Source organism: Babylonia areolata, chromosome 34 (genome assembly GCF_041734735.1).
Source record: "Babylonia areolata isolate BAREFJ2019XMU chromosome 34, ASM4173473v1, whole genome shotgun sequence".
Taxonomy (NCBI): domain Eukaryota; kingdom Metazoa; phylum Mollusca; class Gastropoda; order Neogastropoda; family Buccinidae; genus Babylonia; species Babylonia areolata.
The window spans coordinates 18,721,784-18,738,837 of NC_134909.1; the positions used below are offsets into that span (position 1 = coordinate 18,721,784).

Sequence of the window (17,054 nt, forward strand, 5' to 3'; positions counted from 1 at the left end):
TTTTTCTTTTTGACTCACTTGTGTAAACAAAGTGAGTCTATGTTTTAACCCGGTGTTTGGTTGTCTGTGTGTGTGTGTGTGTGTGTGTGTCCGTGGTAAACTTCAACATTGACATTTTCTCTGCAAATACTTTGTCAGTTGACACCAAATTAGGCATAAAAATAGGAAAAATTCAGTTCTTTCCAGTCATCTTGTTTAAAACAATATTGAACCTCTGGGATGGGCACAAAAAAATAATGAAGCCTAATTATATGCAAACTGCATTTACTGTTATATTTATATTTTTTGTATTCTCTAAACTTGGCACTCTGATCTGATATTCTGACCCAACAACAAGAGCAGTCATTATTATCATTTTTTGTTCAAACAGGAACTTCTTTTGCTAAGCATGGAAGTTTTATTTATTTTGCAAACGTTTTGGTGCAGATAGTAAAAAAGGGAAATTACTCTGTAATTAATGCTAGGGGACTTAATTTGCTTTAAACTGATCTTTCTCATCTTAAACATTACATTTTGAAATTAAACTCAATACATAAAAAGCATGTGTGTTTTACTCTCAGTCACAAGTGAGTCTTGAAGGCCTTGCCTCTCTTGTTCTTTTTTTTTTTTTTCATCTGATATCACTTAAAGTGGAAAGACGTTAAACTGAAAACAACAACAACACACACACACACACACAAGCACACAAACACACACACACACACACAGAATACAAATATTTTCTTCTTGAAAAGGTTCAGTGAGCCATTTGGTTTACTGTCATGGACATGTACGTTCAAGTGCACAGTCAATGTGTGTATGTGTGTGTATGTGCACATGTGGGTGTGTGCATGCATACGTACATGAGTATGTAGGTATATCCTCCTTCTCTTCTTCGTTCATGGGCTGCAACTCCCACGTTCACTCGTATGTACACGAGTGGGCTTTTACGTGTGTGACCGTTTTTACCCCGCCATGTTGGCAGTCATACTCCGTTTTCGGGGGTTGTAGGTATATGAATGTATAAACCTGTGCATACATATGTGTGTGTGTGTGTGTGTGTGTGTGTGTGAGTGATAATGTGTGTGAGTGCATGTGTGTGTGTGTGTGTATGCACGTGTGAACGTGTGCACATGTGTGTGTGTGTGCGCGAGCGTGCGATAATGTGTGCGTGTGTGTGTGTATGTGTGTGTGTTTGTGAATGTCTGTGTGCACTTCAGTGTGTGTGTGCATGTGTGTGTGTGTATGTGTGTGTGTGTGAATGTGTGCACATGTGTGTGTGTTTGTGAATGTGTGTGTGCACTTCAGTGTGTGTGTGCATGCATGTTTTTACGTGTGCGTGTGTGTGTGTGTGCGTGTGTGTGTGTGTGTGTGTGCATGCATGTGTATGCGCAATACAAGTGTGTATGTCAAACACAGGCTACACAATACACATGGCCTGCAAACCGCACCCCCCCACCCCTCCACCCCCCCACACACACACACTAAACCACCCTCCCAACTCACCCAACCCCTCCCCAAACCATCCTCCCACACCATCAATCCCCACCCAACACCCCCCCCCACCCTCCTCCCCAATCCCCTCCCCCTCCCTACCTAACCCTCCACCTGCCCTCATCCACAGCTGGGTTGCCTGAGCGATCTCTGCGGCAGTAAGTCTGCTCAGCATTAACTCACTCAGTACGGCCAGTCTTCTCTTCTCCTCTACACAGACCCCTCGGATGTCCAGTGGGTGTCTGAATGACCCAACCTTTAGCTTCTGTCATCAGAATTGTGGTATTCCTTGTCAATATTCACCTCTTCAGTATAAGAGCCTTCCGCTTGCATTATTTTGATGATGATAATTGGGGTGAAACGATGTTAACATCGTCTCTTTCGCCGTTTGTATGGAGAGAGTTAAGAATGTCCCCAAGTCAGTGGAACTGGCGTACAGTTAGGAACTCTCCTAGGTGAAATGAAATTATGGTGCTTAGAGCCTCGCCGACCACTAAGGCCATCTCAAGGCTATCGCCACATTAATAACTACTACAAGAATAAAAAAAACAAACAATCAAAACGAGTCACCACTTCAAACTTTCCACTCAAACTTTCCACTCAAAGTTTAAAAAACTTAGTTTAAAACCTTCAAATCTGATTAAAAATGTTCACTTCTTTCAAGAAGTCCATCAGCGCCCACGGAGGGACATCACGAAACAAGGTCTTCAAAGAAACCGCCGTGTAATGTCTGTGTCTAACATCATGCACATCCCAACAGTCAAGGAGCACGTGTTTCACGGTGAGAGGCTCATCACAGGGAATACATCGAGGGGCCTCTTCCCCCTTCAACAAGTAAGAATGAGTAAAATTAAAAAAAAAGTGTGCCCCGCATGCAGTCTGCACAGCACAGACTCCTCCTTTCTGTTCTTCACCCCTGGAACTCTCCTAGGTGCCCAGCCCAGGGCTGCTTCTTCCGCCGCCCCTCCATCAGGGATCACACAGGTTTGGGTTCACACAAAACTTCTCCGAGAGGTAACGCGTCCACCTAGGAAGCGAGAGAATCTGAGCGCGCTGGTTCGAATCCCGGCACAGTCGCCAGTATTTTCTCCCCCTCCACTAGACCTTGAGAGGTGGTCTGGGCGCTAGTCATTCGGATGAGATGATAAACCAAGGTCCCGTGTGCAGCATGCACTTAGCGCACATAAAAGAACCCATGGCAACAGAAGGGTTGTCCCTGGCAAAATTCTGAGGGAAAAATACCAAAAAATGGGGGGCACTCTCAGTGTGGCAATGTGCTCTAGCGACGCGCTCTCCCTGGGGAGAGCAGCCCGAACTTCACATAGGGAAATCTGCTGTGACATAAGTGTAATACAATACAATACATTACAATACAAACATTAACTCTTTCACCACCACGTTCATGTGTGAAAAACGCTCTCCAGCACCAAATATTTTGGATACAGTACTCTCAGTCACAGGCTTCGGCTCATGCCAAAACAACACAACCGACTTGTTCACTTCAAACTGGGTCAGGGGGCAAAGGCTAGTCATTGTTCTACTGGGCAGGAAACTGGCTGCAGCCGTCAAAAGCTTCGTTACAAACGTGAAAAGTGACATGGATTACAGGGGATCTTTAACGTGCGTATTTGATCTTCTGCATGTGTATACAAGGCAAGGCAAGGCAAGAGAAGAAGTTTATTCCATGCACCCCTCTGGGTGCATATACACATGAAGAGGGTTCGGGCACCAAGAAGATCTGCACATCGGTTGACCTGGAAGATCGGAAAAGAAATCACCCCCGAAAACGGAGTATGGTTGCCTACATGGCGGGGTAAAAACGGTCATACACGTTAAAGCCCACTCGTGTACATGCGAGTGAACGTGGGAGTTGCAGCCCATGAACGCAGAAGAAGAAGGAAAAAGAAATCTGCACCCTTTATCCCACCTGGGACTCTCAGAATGATAGTCCTATACTTTAACCACTCAGCTGTTGGGCCCAAGATCTGTTCTCTGTATAAGTCCTCCTCCACCAATAGGCGCAACAGACGAGTGGTTAAAGCGTTGGACTTTCAATCTGAGGGTCCTGGGTTCGAATCTCGGTGACGACGCCTGGTGGGTAAAGGGTAGAGATTAACGGGTCAACATATATGCAGACCTGCTTAGTGTCTGAACCCCCTTCATGTGTATACACACACAGAAGATTAAATACGCACGTTAAAGATCCTGTAATCCATGTCAGCGTTTGGTGGGTTATGGAAACAAGAACACATCCAGCATGCACACCCCTGAAAAACGGAGTATGGCTGCCTACATGGCGGGGTAAATAAACAAAACGGTCATACACGTAAAATGTTACATGTCTGTCTGAGTGTGTATGTGTGCGTGCCTGAAATCTGGATTGAATGACACAGGAAACGAATGATGAGCGCCCAGTGGCAGCCGTCAGTCGGCTCTACCCAGGTAGTAGGCAGCCTGTTGTAGCAAATGACCCCATGTTAGTAAAGCGCTTAGAGCTTGGTCCCTGGCCGAGGATAGGCGCTGTATAAGTATCCATACCAATCAATCAATCAATCCACCAAACTCACAACTCAGCTCCGGACATCACTCACCTTTGGCGGAGGAGGAGAGGGAGGAGGAGGCTGCAGAGGTGGAGGAGGGAACTCTTTTTGGTGCCGTCGTCTTCTTGCTGACAGTGATCTCCTCTTCTTCAGAACTGTCGCCAGGGGACTCCGCGTTCCCGAGGCGGTACCTGCCGCATTGACAAACACGGACACACTGGCTTCTGCCTGCGCTTGCTGCGGTATAATGTTTTGCCCACCTCCCCCACCCAAAAAAAATGTTATATACTCCCTGAGTGCCCAGGGGAGAGGGGGGGTAGTGCCGGGGGGGGGGGGGGGGGGGGAGCAGAAAGAGGTGTTTCAAGTCATAAATCGATATCCTGAACAATCAGTCAAAAACGGAGAAAACAGTCTGGAGACACACCACTCCACATCAAATGTGTGAACTTTCAGCCTTCCAGAGATAATTTCCTTCTTTTCTTCTTCTTCTTCTTCGTTCGTGAGCTGCAACTCCCACGTTCACTCGTATGTACACGAGTGGGCTTTTACCCCGCCATGTAGGCAGCCATACTCCGCTTTCCTGGAGGGTGTATACTGGGTATGTTCTTGTTTCCATAACCCATCGAACGCTGACATGGATTACAGGATCTTTAACTCACTCAGTACGGCCAGTCCTCTCTTCTCCTCTACACAGACCCCTCGGATGTCCAGTGGGTGTCTGAATGACCCAACCCTTTAGCTTCCGTCGTCAGAATTGTGGTATTCTTTGTCAACATTCACGTCTTCAGTATAAGAGCCTTCCGCTTGCAATATTTTGATGATGGTAACTGGGGTGAAACGCTGTTAACGTCATCTCTTTCGCCGTTCGTATGGAAAGAGTTAATGAGAAAAAGGAGAGAGAGAGAGAAAGGGAGCTGGAGAAAGAGAAACCAGGAAGTGAGGAAGGAGAGAGGGAGGAAGAGGAAGTAGTAAAAATTTTTTTTTTAAATGGTTGGGAGGGCCAGCTTGTGTCAAACAATTCCTCATACTTCTTCCACCCATTCCTTCTTTTTCAATGAGTTTCACTCCACAACGTTAACAATAAACGACTGAAAAACAAATCACGTTCATTCTGTTCTCAACAATCTGCATTAATAGTTTGTCATATCTGACTATGACCATCAGAACAGCAGAAGAGGCAACTGCTGTCCAGACTATCTGGGCTAGAATTTGATAAGAGTGGGGCGTGCCTAAGTTACATCTCCACATCCTCTCAGCCTAAAAGGCTTTAAGACAATCGGCGTTAGGATCGAACCTCTCAGCGTAGAGGGCTTTAGGACAGTTGGTGTTAGGATCAAAACCTCTCAGCGTAGAGGGCTTTAGGACAGTCGGCGTTAGGATCGAAACCTCTCAGCGTAGAGGGCTTTAGGACAGTCGGCGTTAGGATCAAAACCTCTCAGCGTAGAGGGCTTTAGACAGTTGGCGTTAGGATCAAAACCTCTCAGCGTAGAGGGCTTTACGACAGTCAGCATTAGGATCAAAACCTCTCAGTGTAGACGGCTTTAGGACAGTCAGCATTAGGATCGAAACCTCTCAGCATAGAGGGCTTTAGGACAGTCAGCCTTAGGATTGAAACCTCTCAGCAAAGAGGGCTTTCAGACAGTCGGCGTTAGGATCGAAACCTCTCAGCATAGAGGGCTTTAGGACAGTCAGCATTAGGATCGAAACCTCTCAGCATAGAGGGCTTTAGGACAGTCGGCGTTAGGATCGAAACCTCTCAGCAAGAGGGCTTTAGGACAGTCAGCATTAGGATCGAAACCTCTCAGCATAGAGGTCTTTAGGACAGTCGGCGTTAGGATCGAAACCTCTCAGCATAGAGGGCTTTAGGACAATCGGCGTTAGGATCAAAACCTCTCAGCGTAGAGGGCTTTAGGACAGTCGGCATTAGGATCAGAACCTCTCAGCATAGAGGGCTGTAGGCATTAGGATCAAAACCTTATATTGCTCACAACATGATCCTGAATTCATTTTTGACATCCCATCCGTCAGTCCATGCGACGACCACGTTTCACTCACTTTCTCCACGGCAACAGTTTCTTCTGCTTGTAACAGTCGTTGATCCACTGCTTGCTGACGATGCGGCCGCGACCGTTGACCTGGTTGTACTTGGGGGTGTTGGTGAAGGCACAGCTGTGGACAAAGCAATGTCATCATCATCATCAGCTTTCATCACAGGACAAAACACTTAAAGAGGTTCAAAGTTCAAAGTTCAAGGTCCCACAGCCTAAGGCCATCGGGGCAGTTAATTCATACAGAGCGTGTGGTTTTGTCTGAACGCAGTCACGCCTCATCGAGAAACTGAAACTGGAAAACTGTTCCCTCATCAAATTTGGAAACCAGGTTGTCATTACATCGACTCACTTTTACGCATGTGAGTCACAAAACAAAACAAAAAAAAAAACAATAAAAAACAGAACTGGGGCAAAAGTTCAACAACTTATATAAAAAGAAAAGAAAAATAATGACCCAGGATTTTAGAAAAAAAAAAAGAACAACTAACCACGTTAAAGCAAATAACAACAACAATAAAAAACATTTTTTAAACACTAATCTATCAAACATATCAAAAAATCATGCTGATGAGCAGGGAAGACATGACAAACACAGATGAAAAAAGACCAGCAGGATAATGGCTGTACCTGGGGGAAGCTATGGTATGTGTAAAAAGAACATTTAATGACGGGCGCAATAGCCGAGTGGTTAAAGCATTGGACTGTCAATCTGAGGGTCCCGGGTTCGAATCACGGTGACGGCGCCTGGTGGGTAAAGGGTGGAGATTTTTACGATCTCCCAGGTCAACATATGTGCAGACCTGCTAGTGCCTGAACCCCCTTCGTGTGTATATGCAAGCAGAAGATCAAATACGCACGTTAAAGATCCTATAATCCATGTCAGCGTTTGGTGGGTTATGGAAACAAGAACATACTCAGCATGCACACCCCCGAAAACGGAGTATGGCTGCCTACATGGCGGGGTAAAAACGGTCATACACGTAAAAGCCCACTCGTGTGCATACGAGTGAACGCAGAAGAAGAAGAAGAAGAACATTTAACCTGTGAACTGGCAAAGACAGCACAAGACAGGAAGCAGTGGAAAAATCTCTAATGGAGGCCTTATGCAACACAGGGCAATTAACTCTCTCCATATGAACGGCGAAAGAGACGACGTTAACAGCGTTTCACCCCAATTATCATCATCAAAATATTGCAGTCGAAAGGCTCTTACACTGAAGAGGTGAATGTTGACAAAAAATACCACAATTCTTATGATGGAAGCTAAAGGCTGGGTCATTCAGACACCCACTGGACATCCGAGGGGTCTGTGTAGAGGAGAAGAGAGGACTGGCCGTACTGAGTGAGTTAAGAGGACTGAGTAAGTATCATGGCTCTCAATCTACAAACAGGCCTTGTGCACCACAGGGCAATAAATGATGGAGTCTCCCGTCGGACCGACAGATGGGCAGGCACGCAGGCTTATCTGTCGGTGTGAGCCTGGTTGCCTGACCAGCACAGGTGACTTTTTTTTTTCTAGTGAAGAGGAGTTGTGCAGTCCCTTCCCCCACTCTCTCGCCTACCGACGCTCAGTCCCACAGGTGCAGACACTGCCACGTGTAGAACGGCCTCGGCAGGTGCAGGTTTTTTTCTTCAGAGTTCCATCTCCTAGGAGGACTTCCAGCCAAGGATAAGAGCTCCCCCTGCCCTTTGGTCATCCTCTTCCGCTTTCACAGCCGTTGGGAAAGGTTTCCTCCTCTGTCTGGTCCGTCGTTGGGAGACTTCACATGCAGCAGGTAGTATTGGGTTACATGGTGCCAGCAGCAAGGGCTACGCCCCTGACCTGACAGGGCTATAAAGAGGACTAAGTAAGTATCATGGCTCTCAATCTACAAACTTATAAAATTTTCTTTTTTCTAATCTCATCCAATTTTTACAATACCAAGAACTACAATCCACTTGCTACAATACACACAACTGCGAACAGAAACACTTGAAAATAAACAACAAACAAACAAAACAAACACACTTCACCACCATGTCCCTCAATCTGCTGACTCTTACCTCCCTTGGGATGGCCAGTCTTCTCCCTTTCTTCCTCCCCACACAGACCCCATCTAATGTCCAGTGGGTGTGTGAATGGCCCAGCCTATAGTTTTCGTCGCTAGAAATGCTGTATTCTTTGTATTCACTCACCTCTTCATAATGAGAACTTTCGGACTGCAACATGTTAATGATGTCAGCAGCAGCGAAACGCTGTCACCACAACCTCTTTTTTTTTCGACGTTTGTACGGAAAGAGTTAAAACAAGCTTTTCTCTGTTGTGCACACTGACGCACAGTGTGTGAGAATAATCCCTTCAGGATGGTTGTGACAGCCGAACAGTCGTCTTCTTCTTCTTCTGCGTTCGTGGGCTGCAACTCCCACGTTCACTAGTATGCACACGAGTGGGCTTTTATGTGTATGACCGTTTTTACCCCGCCATGTAGGCAGCCATACTCCGTTTTCGGGGGTGTGCATGCTGGGTATGTTCTTGTTTCCATAACCCACCAAACGCTGACATGGATTACAGGATGTTTAACGGGCGAATCTGATCTTTTGCTTGCTGTATACACATGAAGGGATTGTTCACGCACAAGCAGGTCTGCACATATGTTGACCTGGGAGACTGGAAAAATCTCCACCCTTTACCCACCAGGCGCCATTACCAAGATCTGAACCTGGGACCCTCAGATTGAAAGTCCAACGCTTTAACCACTCAGCTATTGTACCCGTCAAACCGTTCAGCTATTGCACCCATCATGGGCACTCACATGAGGTGGGTACATCCCTTGCCCCAGTCAGGCTTGTACACAGCTCCCATCTCCAGGGCCTTCTCCCGAAGCTCCCCGCGGTACGGGTTCTGGAACCCACTCAGCACGAAGGTCACTTTCTCCATCAGCTGGCTGAAGGCCCTGGCCGGTGACGGCTTGGGGGGCTCCGCTGAAACAGAAACCAGACGGCTGTGGTGTGAACTGAACTGAATAAACACACGCACGCACACACACGCACGCACGTACACATGCACACATGTGTGCGCACACACACACACACATGCGTGTGCGCACATACACACACACAAGCACATGTGCACACACACACATGCGTGCGCGCACACACACATACACACATGCACGCACACATACACACACACACGCACACATGCATGCATGCGCACACACACACGTGTGCATGTGCACACACATGCACACAAACACACACACACACAATCACAGTTCTTTCACTCTATCTTAAAATGTTTACCTTACCCAAATGTTTTTTCTTTTTACATGATAATTGATGTGTGCATGGTGATCACACACACGCACACACACACACACACACTTTCTCGGAAAATTCTTTTGAATGTATTTTTGACAATTTCAAGATGTTATCTGCTATTGCAGAAGGTTTGCTGCATAGTCCAATTGGACATTTGTTATAGTTGTTACAGTTGTTTGATGTTAGCGTTTCCTTCTATATTGTGCCTATGTCTCCCCTTTTAATGTCTTATTTTTTCCAATGCTCTGTATCTTTCCCCACCACACACACACACACACACATACGTGCACACACACACTTCATTCATCACCCTCTGCCCAATACCGTTCCCACCACCACGCTCCACCCTCCACCCCCACCACCTTTTTTTTTTCTTTTTTTTCCCCCATCTAATATCACTTAAAGTGGAAGACGTTAAACTGAAGACTACTACTACTACTACTACTACTACTACACACACACACACACACACACACACACACACCTAAAGATGCCCTCACTTGGCGCAAAGAAGGGATGAGGCAGTCCAGCTTGGGCGTGCCACTCCGGACACACATGCCCTTCATTCCAACCATGTTTGTAAGGCATCCCTTCTTCCCCCCCCCCTTGCCTACAACATCCCTTGGTTTGCACCACTGTGGTTGTGACAACAGCTCCACACAGGCCCTGCATCCTAGCCAGCCCTCCCATGATTTGTCCGAACGCAGCGACGCCTCCTTGAGAAACTTCACTGAACTCAAAACCATAATCTGTATATCCCATGATTACCATGTTTTCAACACAAGGTTCATCAATTTCCTTTCAGGAAAACATGGTTTGCATACTTTTTTGATGATGTAGCCAGCAGAACTTTTTCGTTGTTAATTCATATCCATTTTCACTGAAAATTCCCTGCCAGAGACCCTGCAGCAGGAGTTGTTTCCCTTGCAGTGAACGGGTTCATTGTGTGTATATAAACGATAACGATACAAAACTACAGCAAATTCTGTTGTTAATTAGTCGTCCAGTGAAGGACCTGAACATGCAATCATGTCCACAGAACAGCGCCCATTTTTTTTGTCAGGTTAACTTATGTCAGACTAACATCTGTTTGAAACACATCCACACACATATGCTGACGACAACTGCACTGTTGCACACACACACACATATGAACACATGTATAGAAACACAAATACTCACACTCACAAAAATGCATGGGTGTGTGTATGGTCTCTATCTCTCCCTGTCTCTTTCTTTCTCTCTTCTGAGACACACACAGACACATACACACACACGCACGCGCACGCACATCCGCAAGATTTCACGATTCAATTAACCTTTGACCCCTATTGGGGCATGGAGGAATTCAGAAAACCACACACACACACACACACACACACGCACACATACACACACTTAAAACACATTTTTTCAATATTTACTTTTAGTTCTCTTCAAAGGGGGCGGGGCATCCCCGGAGCGAGTGCTGGTGACGGACGACAAACTGGATGATTGGCGCTTCAGCGGCGTTCTTGGGGGCGGGGCTTCCTCCTCCTCCGTGTCACTGCCTTCGTCACTCACTCCATGCTTTTTCTGTGGTGAACATCCACGCTGTCTATCGTCAGTCAACAAAACAATCAACAAAACAAGAGAGGCAAGGCCTTCAAGACTCACTTGAGATAAATTAGGTCCCCTAGCATTAATTACAGAGTAATTTCCCTTTTTTTACTATCTGCGCCAAAACGTTTGCAAAATAAATAAAAATTCCATGCTTAGCAAAAGAAGTTCCTGTTTGAACAAAAAATGATAATAATGACTCCTCTTGTTGTTGGGTCAGAATAAGAGGTCAAAGTGCCAAGTTTAGAGAATACAAAAAATATAAATATAACAGTAAATGCAGTTTGCATATAATTAGGCTTCTTTTTTTTTCTTTTTTTTTGTGCCCATCCCAGAGGTGCAATATTGTTTTAAACAAGATGACTGGAAAGAACTGAATTTTTCCTATTTTTATGCCAAATTTGGTGTCAACTGACAAAGTATTTGCAGAGAAAATGTCAAAATGTCAATGTTAAAGTTTACCACAGACACACGGACACACACACACACACACACAGACAACTGAACACCGGGTTAAAACATACTCACTTTGTTTACACAAGTGAGTCAACAAGACATCGGGAAAACGGGAAAGCCATTATGCGTCCACAGGCTCTGTCGCTCATCCCACACAATATCTCAGCCCACAGCAAAGAGTCCTTCTTCTTCTTCTTCGTTCGTGGGCTGCAACCCCCACTTTCACTCGTATGCACACGAGTGGGCTTTTACGTGTACGACCGTTTTTACCCCGCCATGTAGGCAGCCATACTCCGCTTTTGGGGGTGAGCAACGAGTCCAATGCACACAGAACATGACAAAGGTTGGACCAAAGGACCTGCTCCTTCTTCTCCTCCTTCTTCTTCTTCTGCGTTCGTGGGCTGCAAGTCCCACGTTCACTTGTATGTACACGGGGGGACTTTTACGTATATGACCGTTTTTACTCTGCCATGAAGGCAGCCATACTCCGTTTTCAAGGGTGTGCATGCTGGGTATGTTCTTGTTTCCATAACCCACTGAACGCTGACATGGATTACAGGATCTTTAACGTGCGTATTTGATCTTCTGCTCGCGTGTACACACAAAGGGGGTTCAGGCACTAAGCAGGTCTGCACATACCTTGACCTGGGAGATCAGAAAAATCTCCACCCTTTGCCCACCGGGTGCCATTACCAAGATTCAAACCAGAGACCCTCAGACTGAAAGTCAAATGCTTTAACCACTCGGCTATTGCGGCCCGTCAGACAAGGATCAAAAAGCAACACATCCATCCCTTCAATTCACTCACAGAACTGGGTTTAGCAGCTGGAGGAGCGGAGGGACGCGCGGTGGTGGCGGCGGCAGGGGAAGGTTTGGCGTTGGCGGAGGCGCTGTTGCCCTGGGCAAGGCGACTGGTTGACGGACGAGAAGACGACAAAGCGTGCGTCTCTTCTGCCAGGCGTGAGGCGGCTCTCACTGCTGCTGCCCCTGGGGCATGTTTTGATGTGGGGGGGGGAGGGGGGGGGGGGTGTTGGTTTAGTGGTGCACCTGGTGTGTGTGGGGGTTGAGGGGAGAGTGTGATAGGTAGGGTGAGAGGTGGGATGGAGAGAGAGAGAGAGAGAGAGAGAAAGAATGTGTGTGTGCACGCATATGTGTGTGTGTGTGTGTGAGTGTGTGTTTGATAGGTGTGTGTGAGTGTGTGTTTGAGCGGTGTGGGTGCGTGTGTGTGTGGGTACATGTATATGCATGTGTGTTTGTAAGTGTACAAACACATGTGCACTGGAATGCAAGTATGTAGACATGATATTTGTAGTGATGTACAATGAAAAAATGTTTAAAAAAAAAAAAAAATTTTCCTCACCAAAAGCATTGTCAAACATCATCACAGTCAGATGCCTTCACATTTTTTTCCTTTGTTTATCTCCCTTTTTCCAAGAATCTTTTTTTTCTTTAACATATATATGTAATAAGAAAACAAAAAACAAAAACACTGGAATATAAAGGTTCATCTGTTTCATCGCCACAGGCGACTTTAGTCGACTGGACAGTTCATCACCACTGGCAGCTTAAGTCGACATCTAGGGCTCATGTTAAACGGACCGATTTTCACAGGGTAACAAAGGTGGACAGTCACAGCCAACTCCCCCTCAAAATACCAAACTGACTAACCTTTCCCCCCATGTCCAAGTTTGATGTGAGCAAGTCCACTGTCTTGCTTCGACACAAACAGAATCGTGTGACTGAGAGCGTAAAGTAGTCATAAAAATAAAAACATACAGCACTAATACGGCGCTAACTCCCCCATATGATGGGCTCCTGGCGCCTCACATGGCATGAAGTGATGGCCTAGAAGTAACGCGTCCGCCTAGGAAGCAAGAGAATCTGAGCGCGCTGGTTCGAATCACGGCTCAGCCGCCGATATTTTCTCCCCCTCCACTAGACGCTGAGTGGTGGTCTGGGCGCTAGTCATTCGGATGAGACGATAAACCGAGGTCCCGTGTGCAGCACACACTTAGCGCACGTAAAAGAACCCATGGCAACAAAAGGGTTGTTCCTGGCAAAGTTCCGTAGAAAAATCCACGTCAATAGGAAAAACAAATAAAACTGCATGCAGGAAAAATACAAAAAAATGGGTGGCGCTGTAGTATAGCGACGCGCTCTCCCTGGGGAGAGCAGCCCGAATTTCACACAGATAAATCTGTTGTGATAAAAAGAAATACAAAATACAAAATACATGAAACAACACATACACAACTGTGCATGATAACGCACCTCTGCATGTGAAGAAAACAACACATGTATGTGTATCGATACACCAAGACAATACTACAAATTGCAGATACTTTATCACACACACACACACACACACTCACACAAGACAAAAAATACCCTGTACATGCACATATGCGCACACACACACACACACGCTCACGCACACACAAACACCCACCTACACACACACACACACACCACATGATGATTTCAGTAGAGGGTAAACTGGAGTGGGCAGGAGGTGGAAAAATGCAGATATTTAGTCTGGGGAAAGAGGTGGGTTTTTTTTTAAATAACCCTCCCAACCCCCCAAAAGAAAAGTCATTGTGCTTTATTTCCTACCAGTCAGAGACGGCGGTGTCGTTGTCGTCTCCTTCTTCCCCTTGTTTGCAAACAGCGTTCCAACTTTGATGTCGTCCTCTTCATCGTCGTCTTTCTTCACGAAAAATGCTCCCAGCTTTTTCATGCCTTCCTTCTGGAAATAAGAAGAAAACGAAAAGAAAAAAAAAGGGAAAAAAAAAAAATCTTTTTAATAAACTAAAATGTGATTTGAAGAGGCGTAGGAGATGGTGGAGGTATGGAGTCGACCGGAGGGAGCGGAGGCAGTGGAGGAGGAGGTGGAGGGTTAGCGTTGTAGGCGGAGCCCGAGGTGGAGGGCCCAGTGTCAAATCATATCATGTCGATATGAAGGCCTTTAGGCCTGTAAGGCCTTCAGCACGCTGGAAATCAGGGGAAGTGAGAGCCCCCATAATTATATAGAGAGATTTTTATAATCTAATAGTGCGCAAGGCTTATCAAAGAGTAATGAAATGAGTTTTGTATTTTAATTTTTGAAAGTGTCAACACGATTTTTGACTCACTTGTGTAAACAAAGTGAGTCTATGTTTTAACCCAGTGTTCGGTTGTCTGTGTGTGTGTGTGTGTGTGTGTGTGTGTGTGTGTGTGTGTCCGTGGTAAACTTTAACATTGACATTTTCTCTGCAACTACTTTGTCAGTTGACACCAAATTTGGCATAAAAATAGGAAAAATCCAGTTCTTTCCAGTCATCTTGTTTAAAACAATATTGCTCTTCTGGGATTGGCACAAAAAAATAAAGAATGAAGCCTAATTATATGCAAACTGCATTTACTGTTATATTTATATTTTTTGTATTCTCTAAATTTGGCATTTTGATCTGATATTCTGACCCAACAGCTAGAGCAGTCATTATTATCATTTTTTGTTCAAACAGGAACTTCTTTTGCTAAGCATGGAATTTTTATTTATTTTGCAAACGTTTTGCTGCAGATAGTAAAAAGGGGAAATTACTCTGTAATGCTAGTGGAGTTAATTTGCTTTAAACTGATCTTTCTCATCTTAAACATTATATTTTGAAACAAGAGAGGCAAGGCCTTCAAGACTCACTTGTGATGCACTTTTTTTTTTAAAATCCAAGCTTTTTATGTATTGAGTATAATTTCAAAATGTAATGTTTAAGATGAGAAAGATCAGTTTAAAGCAAAGTAAGTTCCCCAGCAGAGTAATTTCCCTTGTTCTGCTATCTAAACCAAAACGTTTGCAATAAATAAAACTTCCATGCTTAGCAAAAGAAGTTCCTGTTTGAACAAAAAAATGATAATAATGACAGATCCTTTGTTGGGTCGAATATCAGATCAAAGTGCCAAGTTTAGAGAATACAAAAAATATAAATATAACAGTAAATGCATTATACTCAATACCTAAAAACTTGGATTTTTTTTAAAGTGTATCACAAGTGAGTCTTGAAGGCCTTGCCTTTCTTGTTCTAAGTATTCACTGTGTCCTCCGGTCGATTGTGATTGCGCCCTAATACGAGCTCGATCGCCCAATCGGGCCGAGTAGTCTGTGACCTGTTGTGATTCAGCATCGGACACAAAACGGGAGCGCCAAAGAATCGATAGACAGACAGAAAATATGAAAAAAACTTAGCCGTATGCAGAGCACAGGAGCAGGAGTCAAGATGGCTGCCGGAAAAAGAGGCTGCACTAGTGGGTCACGGTTAAGTATGTGTGATTAAAATGTGGTTTGAACATGAAAACAAAAGATATAAATAGCAGAAATATGACTGAAATAAATACTACAAATGAGATGAAGTGATTTGAACATGAAAATGAGAATGCCATTATTAGAAAATGAAATATGGTTTTAATAGGAAATTTTCTATCTAAAATTACGTTTAAATAACATACTTACCGTGACCCAACTAGTGCAGACTCTGGCAGGGGTCTGACATTCCTGTCCTGTGCAAACTACTATCCGCCTAAGTGGAGAAAACGAAAGTACTACGGCCGATAATCTCCTGGAAGTTTTAATAATGATTTTTTTTTTTAAAAAGACTGGATAATTGTCTGAAAAAGAAGACTGATAAGAATAGAAAATAGTAAATACGGCAAACTAGTTTTGGTCAAGTAGTACTAGCAGCAAGAACTGCTCAGCTTATTCGTATTTGTATTTGTATTTCTTTTAATCACAACAGAATTCTCTGTGTGAAATTCGGGCTGCTCTCCCCAGGGAGAGTGCGTCGCTACACTACAGCGCCACCCTTTTTTTTTGTTTTTTTTTCTTGCATGCAGTTTTATGTGTTTTTCCAATCGAAGTGGATTTTTTACAGAATTTTGCCAGGAACAACACTTTTGTTGCCGTGGGTTCTTTTACATGCATGCTGTACACGGGACCTCGGTTTATCGTCTCATCCGAATGACTAGCGTTCAGACCACCACTCAAGGTCTAGTGGAGGGGGAGAAAATATCGGCGGCTGAGCTGTGATTCGAACCAGCACGCTCAGATTCTCTCGCTTCCTAGGCAGACTCGTTACCTCTAGGCCATCACTCCACTTATATCGGGCATTGACATGAACTTACAGTTGTTCCAACCGCAGACTGAGAGCTGCATGATGAATGGTTTCTCCACTGCGGTGGCAATTCAGTTCCTGTTTAGCCTTTTGTGAAGGACTATGACTCTCAAACTAGGAGGCCACATTGCACTGGTTCTCAGCGCTGCAGGCTTGGGGGCTAGTTGGCCTTTGGGAACCATCCCAACACAGACTGTCCTAAAGCCCTCTTGGCCGAGAGAGTGGGGATCTTCTTCTTCTTCTTCTGCGTTCGTGGGCTGCAACTCCCACGTTCACTCGTATGCACACGAGTGGGCTTTTACGTGTATGACCGTTTTTTACCCCTCCATGTAGGCAGCCATACTCCGTTTTCGGGGGTGTGCATGCTGGGTATGTTCTTGTTTCCATAACCCACCGAACGCTGACATGGATTACAGGATCTTTAACGTGCATATTTGATCTTCTGCTTGCATATACACATGAAGGGGGTTCAGGCACTAGCAGGTCTGCACATA

The 17,054-nt window shown here is 45.1% G+C and overlaps 1 protein-coding gene across 2 annotated transcripts in view; it reads right to left on the reverse strand.

Moving 5' to 3' along the window:
- The window catches only part of LOC143277396 (DNA repair protein XRCC1-like), a 41,280-nt gene that overhangs the window by 11,133 nt on the left and 13,093 nt on the right, over positions 1 to 17,054 (reverse strand). For both annotated transcript variants that reach the window (XM_076582188.1, XM_076582187.1), the window contains exons 6-11: positions 14,033 to 14,165; positions 12,228 to 12,406; positions 10,789 to 10,939; positions 8,857 to 9,025; positions 6,069 to 6,182; positions 4,065 to 4,204 (exon numbers count right to left, since the gene is read on the reverse strand). In XM_076582188.1, the coding sequence (XP_076438303.1) occupies positions 4,065 to 4,204; positions 6,069 to 6,182; positions 8,857 to 9,025; positions 10,789 to 10,939; positions 12,228 to 12,406; positions 14,033 to 14,165 (886 nt within the window). The remainder of the gene's footprint in view (positions 1 to 4,064; positions 4,205 to 6,068; positions 6,183 to 8,856; positions 9,026 to 10,788; positions 10,940 to 12,227; positions 12,407 to 14,032; positions 14,166 to 17,054) is intronic.